Source organism: Solea solea, chromosome 21 (assembly GCF_958295425.1).
Source record: "Solea solea chromosome 21, fSolSol10.1, whole genome shotgun sequence".
In the NCBI taxonomy this organism is placed as follows: Eukaryota; Metazoa; Chordata; class Actinopteri; order Pleuronectiformes; family Soleidae; genus Solea; species Solea solea.
Genome location: NC_081154.1, coordinates 13,811,141 through 13,827,473, shown reverse-complemented (window position 1 = coordinate 13,827,473; position 16,333 = coordinate 13,811,141). Strand labels below are relative to the sequence as shown.

The following is a 16,333-nucleotide window of genomic DNA, read 5'->3' as shown; positions in this document are numbered from 1 at the left end:
CTGTTACCATGAACTGTGGTTAACGTTCAAGTCAGGAAATAAACACCCCAAGCATAGAGCGTGTGTTCAATTGTTGCCAAATATGCAGTATTTTATATTCTCAGCTGTACATCTTCGTTAGGAGCCACTGAGACTGGGATGCGATGAGAGAACACAAAGCACAGAACACTACACGCAACCCCGAAGAAGTCTATTAATAAGTTCCTGGATATGCACCAAACACTGATTACTTGTTCCCTGGCTCTTTGCCCAAATTTTTTCACCAAATGTTATTGTAATCTGTAACAAGATTTTGAGAAATCCTGCTAACACACACGGAGATAGAAAAACAAACGGCACTGAAAGCAGAGCCTCCTTGTTAGAGGTGATTACATGTTAAACAGAATATATTTATTGAACATTATTCTGGTGTGTATTATTACTTTTACTTAGGAGGTTATTTGTTTGGTGCAGTTTGTTGCCGTCTACGTGTCTGTTCGCAGGATCACCCGGAAAAAAAATAATTAACCAATTTTTTTGCGGTCGGTGGGAATATTGTGTATTTAATTGTAATAAAAAAAATAAATAGGGGATCATTATTAGAAACTCAGGCACATGCACTTTCTGTTTTCCTCGTTATTAAATAGAAAACGTGACATCAACTTCCTCTTTGGTGCTTATAATGTGCTCACTTAATGCAGCTGGGTTGCATTTCAACCTGAACGGGGTCAGAGTGTCAGGCATCACCCTGTATCATCATAACACAAAACCGGCATTCTGGTTTAAATAGCACAGGGGGGGTTGTGTGTGAATGTGTGTGTGTGTATTTGATGGGGTGTATTGTTTCATACACCATTGAGACAATAAAATCTGATCCAGGAAGTCCAGTTGGAGGCACATATTTATGCGTTTCATAGCCAGAAAATCGCAAAGCAGTTTAACAAACTTGGAAAGTTGTGATAGCAGGAACATGGATTATCGTTCATCACAACAATTGCAAGGTACACAGCAGAAATACAATGTTGGCCACCTGCAATGCCATCTGTATGATTGGCCAACGCGGTGTCTTTCTATATGACGTCAAGCGGCATCATTATGGACTTTATTTGATGGCTGCTTCACTGCAATAACTTATTTCCCCACCTTCAAATGCAATCCCAATACATGGGATACATGTCTAATGCTGGGTGACTGTGAACATGGCCTAACACTATTCTAATGCGACTTACACTGTTAGCCACAGTTATTAGTCTTGTGCCAGGGAGTTTATGATTGGATTATGCAAAATGCACTAAACTGATTTGCACCAAACTTGTCAGAGGGCTGGGGTAACAGGCCAAGAAGGACACATTACATTGTGGTGCAGATCTGGTTTAGCAGTCATGAAGATGGAATGTTTGGACCTTGATGTAAAGCAATCGGACAGATGCTTTTTATGCTGTTGAAGTCAAATTTAGCGCAGATGATCAGACTGTTTCTATTTCACTTTAAGAGCTTTGGGCTGTCACCTTTTCCAAAAATCAAGTGTGAACAAATTAGGGCATTAATATAAGCCGATGTGTCGGCGCGTCAACGTCAGTGGCACAAGTCGATAAGTCGTGTGAGGAGTTAACAAGTCGTGGCCATGGTCACCGCACCATGTTGGGGTTGGAGGTTCTGAGTGAGGCAGCGGGTGAGTCTGGTGGTGGGTTTCGGATGAGCAGATGGGTGGGGGGGGTGGGGGGGTCACACCTCAAGGTGTGGACGTAGCCCAGACTAGAGCCGTGTGGGAGAGATCATGACTTTCTGATGTGCCCTTCAAATAACCTGAAAATGCAAGGTATTAGCCTATGTTTTGTTTAAATGATGACAGAGAAGTTTAATCCTCCACTGTGTCAATGCGATGACGTCATCATGTCGACTCGACTTCGACTTTATTGACAGATAAGTCGATCTGAAACAACGACAAGTCGTTAATGCCCTAGAACAAATATTACACGACACGCTGTTCCTTTTGAAGATATTCAAAAGGTATTCATATTATGTCTGATGCTCTTTTAGGCTGTATATTTTAAATGGGATTCTGCGGTGTGAATTTGTTACTCCCTGAGTTAACACGGATATCTGAATTTTGGATAAAAAGCAAGACAGATGTCGAGAATTGTTTGGCCTTGATGGAAGTGTTGTTGCACAAAAAGTTAGTTTAGCACAGCTTGTTCTCCTTCTGTATATTAAGTTTTTCAGCAGAGGTTACAAAGTGAAGTTAAGTTTATTGAACTCGGTATCCGTCTGCACTCATTGTTATTTTTTTTTATTCCAAGGGTGTGAGAGAGACACCGCACTTCCCCCCTGGCTCTGAGCAGGTCCTCTGTGCTGTGTTTCTGTAGCGGTGACCTTGGCTCTACTCTAAAAGACTTCTGTCAGTGCAAACTCGTACAGACACACTGCCCTGTAGTGTTGAAATCTCAGTGAATCTGCTTATGCCAAAGCCAACAGGGCAGGCGGTGCAGGTGCTGCACTGAAATGGGTTTGCTTTTTGCTCAAAAAGTAAAGTGTGTTTCCCACATGATGACTCTCTCTAAACAGTCTCTGTTCCCTGTGCTGCCCCACTTTGGGGTTTTTGTTCCACTGGAATCAAAAGGTGTGTTTACACAGTGTAAAATGAAAAAAATAATTTGATTTTGACACTTTAGGGTTACAGAAACTGCTCAGACAGTGATGTGTAGCCATTTCAGTGAATGTTCAGTGAAGGCGGGGAGTTTAGGTGAATCAGTCTTGGCACATGCTCAGTTTTTTAAAGATTATTATGAGACTGTGATTTCAAGGAGAAAATGGACTGGATGAGATTGAATTTTGTTTTTTGGCAGGAGGAAATGCATGTTGGCACAAGAGCGGTATCTAAATAGAAATCACATTTTTTTTCACTCAAGTCAGATTTAACTGGAGTGCATTGTCCTCTTTCCTGGCTATGAAACTTCACTGTCTAGAAATGTGAAAGTCACAGCCGCAGAGTTTCACTGTATTAACATTGTTGGCACACCGGGTGTTATATCTGGCAAGGAGAATCCTTTTTGAAAGAATTTGGAAACACTGTGCATGTAAAGAGCATCTGACATATAGACCTTAGTTTCTCCTGTTGATCTGCAAAGAGTTAAATAGGTCAGTAATATTTCTCTTCTCTTTCTGTTGGGTTTGTAAAACGCATGGGATACGAGTCCAAATTATTAGCATGGATGAAATCCAGAGCGTTAATGGTAACCAGGCAGAGTCGAATGACATTGTTTTTGCAGCCGTTCCCCGGGAAAGAGAGGGGAGCTGAAAATTTATATTTGATTTATAGCAGGGTTTTGGATTTATGTTCCAACTCTCAATAGGAAAGTAAGTGATCTTCGCCTGGTTTCTCACAAGAGAGGGCCCCACAGCATCTGGTGCTGGAAACATCACTGCATCAGAAGGAGGTCCTTCTAGTTTTCTCTTTGCGCTGCTTAACCACCAAGAATTTACACCTGTAGGGGATATAGCATTACTATGTTTCTTGGACGCGGTTCAAGTCTGAGCCTTGAGAAATTATCAGATGAACGAATAAGCTGGTCTTTGTGTCGAGCAACAGGTTACGAGACACACTTTGTTTTCATTGTGCTGTTACCTGATTACCTCCATTTGCTACCACGCCACTCATGATTGCAAATCTAAAGCTCCGTATAGTTATTATTTACCCTGCTTTATAATGCGCTAAATGGTATTTGATAACTTAAGTGTCCGCTCGGTACTGCGGCAGGATGGCATGGATATAAAGGGCTTTGATTTGCACCGCTCAAGTGCTGTCATTTATCGGGAGTTCTTTCTCTAATAGCACATTGACGAGAGCAGGAATATACTGCTCACTGTCACTGTGAGTGTGCCGTCGAATCCTTGAAACATCGTATCTTCGCGTTATTATCTGTTTGAAGTGATGATAGGAATACCATTCTTTATGGTTTTGTAATAACTGCCTTATTTTTCATAGGAATGCAGAACATTATTTATCACTGATAGTGTTCATGGGGATTAATGATGCATAACACTGTCAGAGTTGCCTGGCATGCAGCGCCAGCCAAAGAAATCTGGAAGGTTATCAGAGCGATAAATCCTAAGTTTTTTCTCTTTTTTTTTTTTTATCCGCCGTTGTTTGTCACGATGCACTGCAGCAGCCAGCAGTTATGATGGCTCCAGCTTGTTCTCCTCCTCTCTCTGTCTCTGTAAGCCGTTGAAAAGCTAACACAACTTGTTTATACTGCCGGGTGATAAGGTGGAATTTGATCGCACAACCTCAAAAGTTCAAAGCAGGCAACTGTTCTTAAATCTCTCTCCTTATTACAGTGACTCTCTCTGCTTCCAGCTGGATGATGGGGTGTACAGATAAAGATCACGCTGCACACTCCGCTCCACCTCTGAGGTTCGTTCTTGGCAATGAGAACGCGAGCACAGTGTGTTCAGTCTTGCATTTTAACTGTTTTGTCAATTGCCGTCATCCAATTCTGTTATGTCTATAAACCGAAAATTAAATTAGGTGTGCAGATGGTTACACAGGTTAAATCTATATCCTCAAGAGCTGCAGCAGTATTTTTTTCCCATCATGGCCATCATTCCCATCTTATTTTCTCTGTTTAATTTATTGAATAAATTTAACTCGGCGGGCAGTAGGAAGTCATCCATGCATTGTCCATGATCCGGGCAGAGAAGAAGATTCAGTCTATTAGTGCAATGATAGGGTCTTTACTGCGGCAAGCTCGCTGATTGAATGGCATCCCTCTCAAGGTCAGGCCGGAGCTACGGAGCTATTTTCTGCTTACCTGTGCAGCGAGGCGGCCACAGAATCTCCACACAAACTGCCTCTACAACAGTGAGCTCAGTAAGCGGAGATGCTCATCACTGTGATATTTCCAGCTGGTAACATTAAGAGAAAACCTCTTTGTCTGCAGAAAAGGACACAAAGGCATGAGTAATGTGATAAGTGCGATCTGGCTACAGCGCGTATAGACATCAGGAATGTTGTTTTTCGATCCGTGCCGAGGATTGAATCATATCCTGCCATTGTGTCCTTGGCAAAGTAAACCAGGGTGTTACATGTGGACCACTTTGCAGCCAACGTGCAGACGGGGTCAGAGGTCAAGCTGGGGGGAACAGCTGCTTTGTCTGCCTGTGTCTGATGAACGTAAGGCATCTGTTGTTTTCCACGAAAAACATAAACATTTAGCTGCAGGTCCATCATTTACTGAGCCTTTTAAGCTGCTTACGTTGAGGGACCTACTTCAGATTCTTATGAAAAACTATAGAAATGTGTCACTGATCCAACACTGAATATGGGACATAAGGATTAATAATGTCTGGGATAGATGTTTTTTGTTGAATGATTTCAATCATTTTCTAATTGTTGGTAAATGATATGTCACAATAAGGAGCCGAGGACCTCATTAAAGCCACAGTGCATACTGTATGGTGATCTTTGTTGATGTTTATATTCAACCTCTCTTTAGTCTTTGTGAACAGAAATGATGCAACACTTTTTGTATGCTGCTTTTTCTTCATCTGTAAACAGGCTGTGTCAGGTCATACTATGAGACTTGACTGAGGGAGTGTTTGTGTGTATACAGCTGAAGCCTTCCATGGGTGCTCCTTTTTGTTGAATACTCCATTTGTCTCAAAACAAATCAGTGATGGGCATTTCAACCAACGATGTTATTCAAATATTCGACCGGATAATGTTCTTTTATTCCCAAATAAGCGTTAGTGATTATTCAAGGGCCTTGCATGGAGGTTGCGTGTTCTTCCCATGTGTGCGTGGGTTTTCTCTGGGTTCTCCAAGATTTGGGAATTAGAGCAATTGGACACTGTGTGTCAGAGTAAATGGTTATTTGTCTCTATGTGGCCCTGTGATGGACTGGCGACCTGTCCAGGGTGTACCCCGCCTTTCGGGCCTTTTGTTATGTGCAGGGTAAAGCGGTAAAAGATGAATGGATGGAGGAAAATTTTCCACTACAAGAAAACAAACAACAAACTCCAGCAAACAGTGAGTATAAGTCATGTGGATAGCGTGTTAAGCTAGGAAGAGCAACTAAGGAGATGCATTCAAAGTCCCTGGTAAATTTCAACACATCTGTGCAGTTCACATTGTGTTGAGTTTCAAAGAGCTTTTACAGGATATAAGAAACGCAAATGTCACACATGCAGTCCACTAACCCAATGCTTACTGCAGCTGCTGCGGTCACCTTGAGGTAATAAGTGCATTAATGAGGTATTTATTGGAGTACAAAGAATTGTTCTTATCAATGCAATTATTGATAAAACCTTTTTTAATTTGGGTAATAATTAAACATTTGTGCCCGGCCTTAAAATGAATCACTTCCTGTGCACAGTGCAGGACATGAGACCTAAACATTGTAAAACTAAAAAGTCATGTGGAGTTCATAAGCTCAATCAGGAACTGTGTGAGCTCTCTTGACTATTATTTGAATGCAAAATGTAAATGTTGCACACTATAGTTGTTTTTTTTAAGCCCACTTCCTCCCGGCAGTTAATGTTTTGAAGTAATTTTTCCACACTGCCACACTGAATTTAGTCTGGCCTGACCACGGCTGTCATTTGGCATATTTAAAGAAAAAAAGAAATCTCTCTGGTAACACTGATTTGCCATGTTGTCACCGTATCCAGGAGAAGGGGTGGCGGCTGCCACATCTGAGAGATCAAAGCACCGTGGAAATCCACCACACAGTGTACAAGACAGTTGTGGAAAAGGAGGAGGAGGTGAGGTCAGAACTGATTCACCTGTGTAGAGGCCAAGCACAGCTGCACTCCGCACAGCTGGAGCCCCACAGACCACAGATAGGATTAGAGGCTTTAGCTGCAAAGGTCCCTCATCATCTCTCTGCCTCAACCCTGTATGGCAACAACCCCCGCAAACACAAATGCCACTTTATGATCACTTAATAACACACCCACCCTCGCTTCCACGCACACACAAACACACACTCAGTAAATCACCTCCTGTGCTTTTATAGCCACCATTGTCTCTGCAGATAAATAGGACAACTCAGCAGTCTGGGATTCCCAGCCCATGAATCTAGTGTGGAGGCATTTTCTCTGCTCAGTGCCCCCTCCCTCTATCCCTCATAGATAGGTATCACTCCACAACCTGCCATTGTGAAGCTGCTCCATGTTTTCTCTATCCGAGCTCAGCCCCTCATGCCTGCCAGGTAAACCTGTCTGCCTCTTTGCTGCTGCAACAGGGGAGTTTGGCTTTGACTGACTGAAACAACATCACCTTGTTTATCCTGTAAATAATTCACCCCCTCCTAGGCTACAGAAACAAAATCAAGGCTGTGTGTTTAACAAGGGAGGCGAGAAATGAAGAAGAGGCCCCTCCCTTTAAAAAAAATAAAAAAAATAAAATACGAAAAACGGAAAAAAACAGGTGTTTCTTTTTTAGATAAACTTGGCGCCTGGAGACAGCGACACATCCCTGATTCTTATGCAGCGCGAAGATGCTGCAGCGATATGTGCGAGGAGGTGCGTCTGTGTGTTTGGTGTGGAGGTGTGTTTTTATTTTGTGTGCTCACTGAACTCGCCCTTTGATAGCTCTCTGAAGAGGGAGCAGAGATACTGTCGGGGACATTCTTGTCGTGTTTAACATCAGAACCTATGGAGTGTGTCAGCGCTTCATCGGATTTTGATGCTTATCATCAGGGGCTGTTCCTGGAAGCTGTCACCGCCCTCTGGACCGTCTGTGACACACACGCATGTACGTGGACACATGAGCTACTTCTGTTTGTTTTGTGTGTTTAGCGTCACTCCCCCTGGGTAGTGCATTAGTCACTAGCAAAGATGGACTGCTTTGTTTGTTTCGTTCTCAGCATCCTCTGTGTTCTCTTTTTTATATAATTTAATTAAATTTTTTTTGCAAGCCAGGTTTCAGACATGGTTAATACCGCACACTGTAGACTTCCAGAAGTATTTGGACTGTAGCATCTTCTCACGTCACATATTCATGTATATGAAATAAATAAAACCGTCCACATATTTATGTACTTTTGCAATTTTTTCACTTCACAAATAGAAAACACAACATTTGATGAGCAGAAATGCCGGTAAAAGAGATATTTTGGGGGCCACACAGTGGAGCATGTTATGAGCACTGTTGCTGGGTTTTTCTCCAATTCTCCAGTTTCCTCCCACGTGTCCAAAAACATGCAGAGGTTAATTTGACTCCTGTACGTACACATGAATGGTTGTTCTTCTCTATATGTTGACCTGACCTGTCCAGAGTTTACCCCTCCTTTCACCCTATATGTCACCTGAGATTGGCCCCAGCAGGCCCCTCATGTGAAGGATAAAGCGGTAGACAATAGAGTACACCTATCCATCCATCCATCTTAAATTGACTGGACAGGTAGGGGTTTATGAAATTCCCCAAAACAATCATGTTGCCTGCACGTAAACCTTACACGTTAAGGTGTAGGCTCGTGGAATATTACAGTAAATTTGATATGACAGAAGTAGCAGAATACTTCTAAATAAATTGCAATGGCTTCATTTGCACATGAACATGACCTCTTGTTAAATTCACATCACTCCTTTTTGGTTTGGAAATGCATAAATTCTGCCCGGGACACACCTGTCGTCCATGTTACCCTGCCATTTTAGGGCCCACAAAACAAATTCTGACAAGTTTAAAAACACTGCTGGCTTAATTTTGTTTGAAAGCTCACTTCTGGATTGGCTCTTATTGACCACAGCTCTGCTGCTTTCAGCTGTGAACATGGATTACTTGTTCTGATACGTTAGACGCAGACCCTTTTATTTTTTTATTATGAGACACTGAATAAATACTTTGAGGAAAACCTAAAGCTACATGACAAATTTGAAACAGCCATTATTAGAAGTAGTGAAACATAAGCTTTGCCACCTTGCTGGTGTGTCAGCGAGGGAAGGGCCAGACACAGTGATTAGAAATCGAAGAGGATCTGGATATTTGATGCTGATATTGGGCCAGATTCCCATTGGGTGACATGCAAGCCTCCCCTTTGAGTGTTGATTGCAGAGAGGAGAATGTGGTTGACTGATCTGAAAGGAAATTACTGGAGAGAGAGCTTATCCTTGCCTTTGACTGATAATCAGCTCATTATCGTGTTGATCATTTACAGCTCTCCCTCTCGCCTTCTCTATTCTTTCAGCTGTGTCACTGAAGCAGAGCACAGAGACTTTTAATGGCTTGGCAGAGAGCCTGCTGTGGTGAGGCAGAGTTAAAACAACCATGCTAGCTCTGGCTAGTCTCCACTTTAACACAGCACAGGTCCCCACCCCACTTATCAACCCTCCCAGGGAAGAGAAAAAATTGAAGACAAACAACGGCAGTGACAACAACATATGCAACCCTGACATGGGCACTGTCCTATAGCACCCCAAACACAGCTAACTGTGCACGAAATTGAACTGATTGAACAGTTATTGACCAGACGGCTGCAGCCCCGGAGAGGACAGGGAGGTGGGTGAATCGTGGAGGGTGGTGGTGATGCTAGAGTGTTACCTGATTGAGTGAAAAATCCTCAGCCGGTTGCTTTGATTCCTGACACTTTACAGAAAAGAGTGATTTAATGGAAGCTGCCAGACCTCATCAATGTCAGCACTTGTGGCTTAGGCCCTCCGCTCCACCGTGTTTTATATAAAAGCTCTCGCCATGACAGGTCCTGATGGACAGATGTTTGCTAGTTGTTTTAACTGCACGGTAAAAAAACAACAAAACAAAAAACACACAAAAACACTGATCTCAGCCTCCACCTTTGGCTGTTCAAAGGGCTGCAGAGTGAGAGGAGGACACCCCCGCATTCAGCACCCTCGGCTTTTTAAGGCCTCTATAAATAAGCCTATTGAAATTTTGCTGGGGCTGATAAGCCTATAATTAATGTGACCATCATTAAGGGTGGACATGTTCTTTTCAAAAGAACCCCACGAGGAGAGTACAGACTTCTCCTCTGCCCTTGTTTTAAAGGATGAACTTCGCTGTGTGAGGTGACGACGAACCGGCGATGTGCAGTGGAACGCCACTTTGTTGTCATGCTGCTCTCAGCGTCATCTGTCAACTCCCCGCAAAGGCCCACTGTGAGGCGTCTTCAGTAGGTCTGAATTGCATTGGAATTGCATCATTAATAGAGCTGAAATGGTTCCCAGCAACTGCGGGAGGGTGCGTTGACCCCGCAGGGAGACTAGACACGAGACAATGTTTTTACAGTGGGAATATTTAACTAGAGCTCCCATTACCACTTCATCAGTATACAGAGCAGTAAGTGAGTGAGGGGACAGAAAGGAGGAGAGCAAAACAAAAACCGGGAAGAGGAGGAAATGTGTTAGCCTATAGTGCAAATGACAGTCTGAGCACTCAAGTCCCAAACATTTAGCCGCCTCATCTCATCTGGGCTGTGTAATTGCCCTCCTGGAAGCTGCTGCGCAAAGCGGCTGCCTCTATAGTGAAGAGCAGCAGCTGCTGGATGTTGAGGACCAGGCCCAGGTCAGATCTAACAAGTGGGTCTCCTTGCTACTATGAGATGTCATAATGAATAGCTATCTGGGGGCCAGTGGACATGTGGCTTGGTAGAAAAGTTACTTCTTTTTTTTTAAATGCTTATTTTTGCCCCTGTGAAATATGTTTCAGGGGCATTTTCAATCACTTTATCAAATGTAATGTTGGGAAATACCTTGTTTCTTCTGTCAGGGTGCTGCCAGGGTACTCTAAATCTAATTGAAGTCTTTTTTAATACTACTTCAGAATTCCATTTAATGCCAACTGCACTGCTATAACAGTTTAAAGGATGGGGATGTGGAGATATATTCAAATGTGTCTCAATCTGTCCATCTTCCAACCTTACATAGTAACAAATTGGCAGAGACTCTTTCAGTAACTACCATCTGTTTCATCTGTTTTGTTTCATTTTAAGTCAAGGTATTTGAAATATAAACCACTGTGCCCATGCATGGCACACAATGCCATGACCACACGTAGGAGGAAGGGGCAGGCGTTGTGTCTGCCTCGGCTTTTATAGCTGGTCATTTTCCACTTCCACTATGCAAAAGTTAACTATCTATTTTATGGGGGGCATTAAAAGCCCCCTTCATGTGAATTTCAAGGGCAATTTCCGATATTTCGAGGGTTTTTTGTCCAGAGTCCCTGCCAATTTCTGACCCAGGCGTGTTTTTGTTTTTTGGTTAATGAAAGCCAATCAGAAAGTGATGCTAGACTCCATTTAACATAATGTGTACTTATCATCACTTTGCCTCTAGCAGGAATGCATGTGCAGCAGCTTCCCCCCTGTTTTCCAGGCATGTTTTTTTCACTTGTTTGTATTAGGTTTCCCCTCAGTATCTAAATGTACCCGGAGATATGTCGCTGTTGTGCATCATGGGAGCTTAGTAATCTGTGGGGACCGCCGTTCTCCCAAGTTAAGTAAATATACACGAGCTGCTGCGCGAGATACAAGCTCACAGCACCTTCAGAAAACTGTTTCCTTGGCTTCCCACTTTTTTCTCAGCTTCCTCTCCCCATCTCTCTCTCTCTAACATGTCACCTGGGGGCAAATTTCACTCCGTCTCATCTGCTGCTTAATTTCACTGGAGCGGCCCTCCGTAATGAAGCGCCTTGATGTACATTTGCCAATTTCTGCCTCTGCCACTGCGGTATAATTGGGATGTGACTAAGCATGAATACTCAGCACAGGGTTGGTTGACCTCTCTGCGACCCCACGAATCGCGCTTTTGTCATAATGGAGGTATTATCTCACATAATCTGGGAATGGAGAGGGATTGTCTGCAGGGTGCCAGGGATGGAAATGAATTGATATAACTCCTCGCGTCTGTGCACCACAGAGGAGAAGAAGAAAAGGAATATTTTGCAAGATACGTTTTTTTTTTACATGCAAGTAATGAAGACATTTTCTTTTTATCTATTGCCTCTTGTGTTTGTTGGAGTAGGAGAGTAGCTTCTGGCAAAAGCAGAGGTGGATTTCTTTAGAGGGGTGGGAGTTTTGATGCTGTGGCACTAGAGAAGATTTCTGTGCACATGTCAGGCTTTTTTTCTTTTTTTTTTGCCAATGTGGGTGCACTGTGTACTCTCATAGACATGTTTGTGTGTATGTGTCTGTTAATGACCCTGTAACATGACAAGCTGAGCTGGCAGTGAGGGTACAGCCGACGGTCACAGGAGGGGGAGTGCTGGAGAGTTCAGATGGTGGTAGTGGGGGGGGGGGAGCAGTGGTGTGATTCACCACGCTGTCATCTGTAGGGACAGGGGCCCCTGAGTGGCCCTCTCTATTCCCACCTGAGAGGCCTGCAAATGGAAGGTCCGCACTATCATTATTTACAGCCTGCAGCTCCTAACCTTGGATTCGGAGCTCATCACCGCGAAGGGAAAATCAGATTGAACTTGACATGTACCCGAGCCAGTGACCTTGATAAGTGTTAGGTGCCTGCAGCAAGAGGTTAGGGAAGAAGAGCTCTCTCTTCTGTCAGCTTTCACTGTGGATTTGCGCGCGTGCACGTGCGTATGTGTTTTTCAGTCAGGTGTGGAAGTGGGGGGGTTGGCTGAATGACTGAACCGTGACTCAAGATGACACGTTGTGAGCTTGCTCACGGACCCAGACACAAGGGGCATATGACACTTGTGCTGGAAGGATTTACCGACTGATAATGTTGATAATTAGTTTCTCTATCAAGTAGGACAGGGCAATATATTGATGTTAGGTCAATATTGTGACATGGCAGGAGATATTTTCATAGATTTTATACATCGTCCTATTGTGACATGGCATCCATGATGTCCTCTCCTGGTTTTAAAGACTTTCGCAGGCTTTGCTGAGTGGCATTTATTCAATTAATATGATATTAATTCAATTGGTATTCTGATTATTTGTGTTACCACATTTAAAGGTACTTTTATTGTTACAGAAAATAAAAGAAATTCACCAGATAACATCTAAAATTGAAGGCGCAGATCTTAAATGGCTAGAAGTTTTACAGTAATTAGTACAGTATAATTAATTATAGATGACAGTATTTACAGTACATTGTCATTGTCATTTGCAGAAACATGAGGATTGGCAGTTACCTCTTAATGTAAATGGAATACTTTTGGGTAGTTGATCACACAAAGCATGTTTTGAAGCTATTACGAGATGTGTAATTTTAATCAAAAAGCCGCAGACGCATGAATATTGAAAAAATAATATATTTTTTTAATTATTATTTCTTTTGTTGTTGTTATTTTACCAGGTAAAAGCCACAAAACCTCCTCCAGATCAGCTGTATTCGTAAATTGGCAGCCTTCGTCTAAAAAGTGCACCTGAGCCGAGTGTGAATTAATGAATCTGTTCCTGGATAATTTAATTTTTTTTCCCCATCAACACTAGTTACCTGGAGACCAGAGTGGGAAAAAATATCAGAGAGCATCTCAGGACGGGTGATGAAAATGCATTTTTTTTTCCCTTCTTCCCCTACTGAGATGCTATTTGGTCGTGTGAAATGATTAATTTCACACATATACAGGTCATTCCTGAAAGCAGCAACATCTCATTCACAAGAGGCCCCCGTCAGCAACAAAACAGGAGGCTGCAATAAAATGAGCAAACAACAGCAGGTACTGTGCGTCAATAAATCTTTGGAGGTTAAACATGAGCACTGTAGAATTTGAGCAGCAGCCCTCCCCTCCCCATCTCTCTCTCTCTTTCACTCTCATCAGGTAAAAGTCACTGAGTACATCACGACTGTTGAGACCAAAAAAAAAAAAAAAAAAGGGCTGACAAGCAGTATGGGGAGTGTCCTGCGGTAGCAGGTACACACTCTCTCCGTCACACACACAGAATGAGAGAGTGTCTGTGTTTGCATAAGTAGGATGGAGCCTTGAATTATTGGGTTTGTGTAAATAAGGAGATGAGACTGTTTTTAGCACACAGTGAGGAAGGAGTGCTTGGATGAAAATAGTGCCTCTTTGTAGAGCGGAATTGGTCTCGGGTTGTTTACGACAGCTCGCAGCCCTCGTATATCACAAGCAGTATGTTTGCTGTGAAGCTACAGTTTGTGTACCATCTGCCGTGGCTGAACTTGACCCTTTAAACAGACTTATATTTTGTCAACTGAGCTCACTGTTTCTACTGTGTGTTTTTTTTTTTTTTGCCTCTCTTTTAGTGGATGATCCAGAAACCCCACAAGGTCGCCACCTTCTTCGGATGCATCGGTACGGACCGCTTTGGGGAGATCCTGAAGAAGAAGGCTGAAGAGGCCCATGTCGATGCCCATTACTATGAGCAAAACGAGGAGCCGACTGGTACCTGTGCAGCATGTATCACTGGTGACAATAGGTTAGCCACCTTTTATCCACCCTTGACCAAGAAATAACCCTTTGAAAGAGTCACTTTGGTTCATTTGTACATCCTCAGGCAGGCAGTGAAACTCCTCAGGGCTGGAAGTCATAACAGGGAATCATTGCTGCACAGCTCACACATCAAAAAGAAAAAGCACAGCTCGAGTGTGTTTTTCCAGGCCCCCACTCAGTCTCTGCCGCCCCAGTGGGTTGTCATCCATCTATAGGTTGACAGTAGCAATGTGTTAGAGATGGCTGGGCTATCCCAGCTCTTACTTGTCAGCCTCTTCAGCTGTAAAAGGGGCTTTAGTGTCTCTGACGACTCTCACGCTCGCGTCATCATCAAGGCGTCAGCCAAGAGAAAGCAGAGGTCAAAGCCTACACACACACACACGCACACAAATATCACTAACAGTGAGGCTCCAGTTCATGATAGACCAGGTGTGGATCAATAACCCTCCTTCTCTAAACACTCCCCCTCCTCTGCAGCCCTTCATCCGTTGCTGCTGCAGTTGTCAGTCAGTCAACGGCTGGACCCTGACCGCCCCGGGAGCTGGCCCCACTCAATGGTCTTAGTGGGCTTGTTTGATATGGGCTCTGACACCTGAAAAGGTCAGGTGCCGTGCTCAGGGAGACGAGCTCTGTAATATTTCTTACAGGTGTTTAACAGACAGCTCAGGAGGCCAGTGGAAAGGTCGCCACCGGGGCCAGATTGGAAGGGTGATGGCTTTGAAGCATTGGGAGTCAGTATGTCACAGCTCCCAGGCTTTAATTAGTGCACAGATTTAAAAGAAAACAAAAACAACAAAACTAAACAAAAAAAAAAAAAAGTTCCTTCTCCGCTTATCTTTTTATCTCACCTTTGTTTCTATACTAGATAATACATGTTGAATACCTAGGCTAGTTGTGTGATAATAAAAAAATGTCACACAATTATATATATTTTTTTAATCCATTGTTTCCTGGCTCAATAAAATCACACATTCCCCCATATCGTTCATCGCTACTTAACAAAATACCAAAATAAATAACTTCTTATTCAAATGAAATCACACATAAATTACAGTAAACAATATATAACGAATAAGTAAGTGTAAGTGTGAACACACACACACACACAGGTTTCTTCAGCTACTCTTTCTCTTCATTTGGAGAAAGCGTTATCTCTCACCTTAATCACAACCAGTTAATGCTTAACTCTGATCTTAGCCTAACCATAATTCAAATCTTAGCCCTGAACTTAACTAGTTCCTCAGAAATGAGGTTCTGCCTCATGAGGACCAGGTTTTGTCTCCATGAGGACTACTGGTCCTGACAAGTACAGTACATCCATACATAGATAATACATACACAGCAGCCCATCACTTTTAATTTTGCAGCATTTCTAAAATCTCATTACACTATAAATATTATTTTACTAAAATACTATCAATTCTGACTAATTCAATATGATTTTGTCATAAACTGTTCTAACATTAAACTACATTCAAGATTAAAGGATCAAAAATGTTATATAAATAAGTTAAAATTGGTCAATGCCCGGAAATCTGCCCAATTAATCAAACCAACTGTTTAAATGGTCGCTCTCCAATCGAAGCTAATAGAAGGCGGTTCACAAAGCAAGGATTGACATCAAGGTTGAATATATTATATTATTATATTGTTACATTTAGCCATGACTTGAGGGCTCCCTTCCTTCCCTCGTCACTTTCTCATGATTGACACACATTTTGTCTGTCGTGCCTTTAACCTTTGAGTCCATTACTGCCGCTCACAACCCAATTGTGCTGCCACATCTATCGTCCTCGCACTCTGATCAACTTAGTCGTCTCTTCTTTGATGCTAACCTTGGCGAGCAGCCTTTTCCCGACGTGTGAAAGCGGATCTCTTCCTGCAGCAGCAGCAGCAGCAGCAGCACCCTCCTGTCATATGGTCGCCCCTAAGTAGCGATGATGGTTGCACTCATTTTGATGGCCGTTCATAAAGAGACAGCAC

General features: G+C 42.9%; 1 protein-coding gene across 2 annotated transcripts in view; it reads left to right on the top strand.

The window, feature by feature from the left end:
• LOC131448697 (adenosine kinase-like) overlaps positions 1–16,333 on the top strand; it is a 122,869-nt gene that overhangs the window by 35,469 nt on the left and 71,067 nt on the right. For both annotated transcript variants that reach the window (XM_058621370.1, XM_058621371.1), the window contains exon 5: positions 14,164–14,336. In XM_058621370.1, coding sequence (XP_058477353.1) covers positions 14,164–14,336 — 173 coding nt within the window. The remainder of the gene's footprint in view (positions 1–14,163; positions 14,337–16,333) is intronic.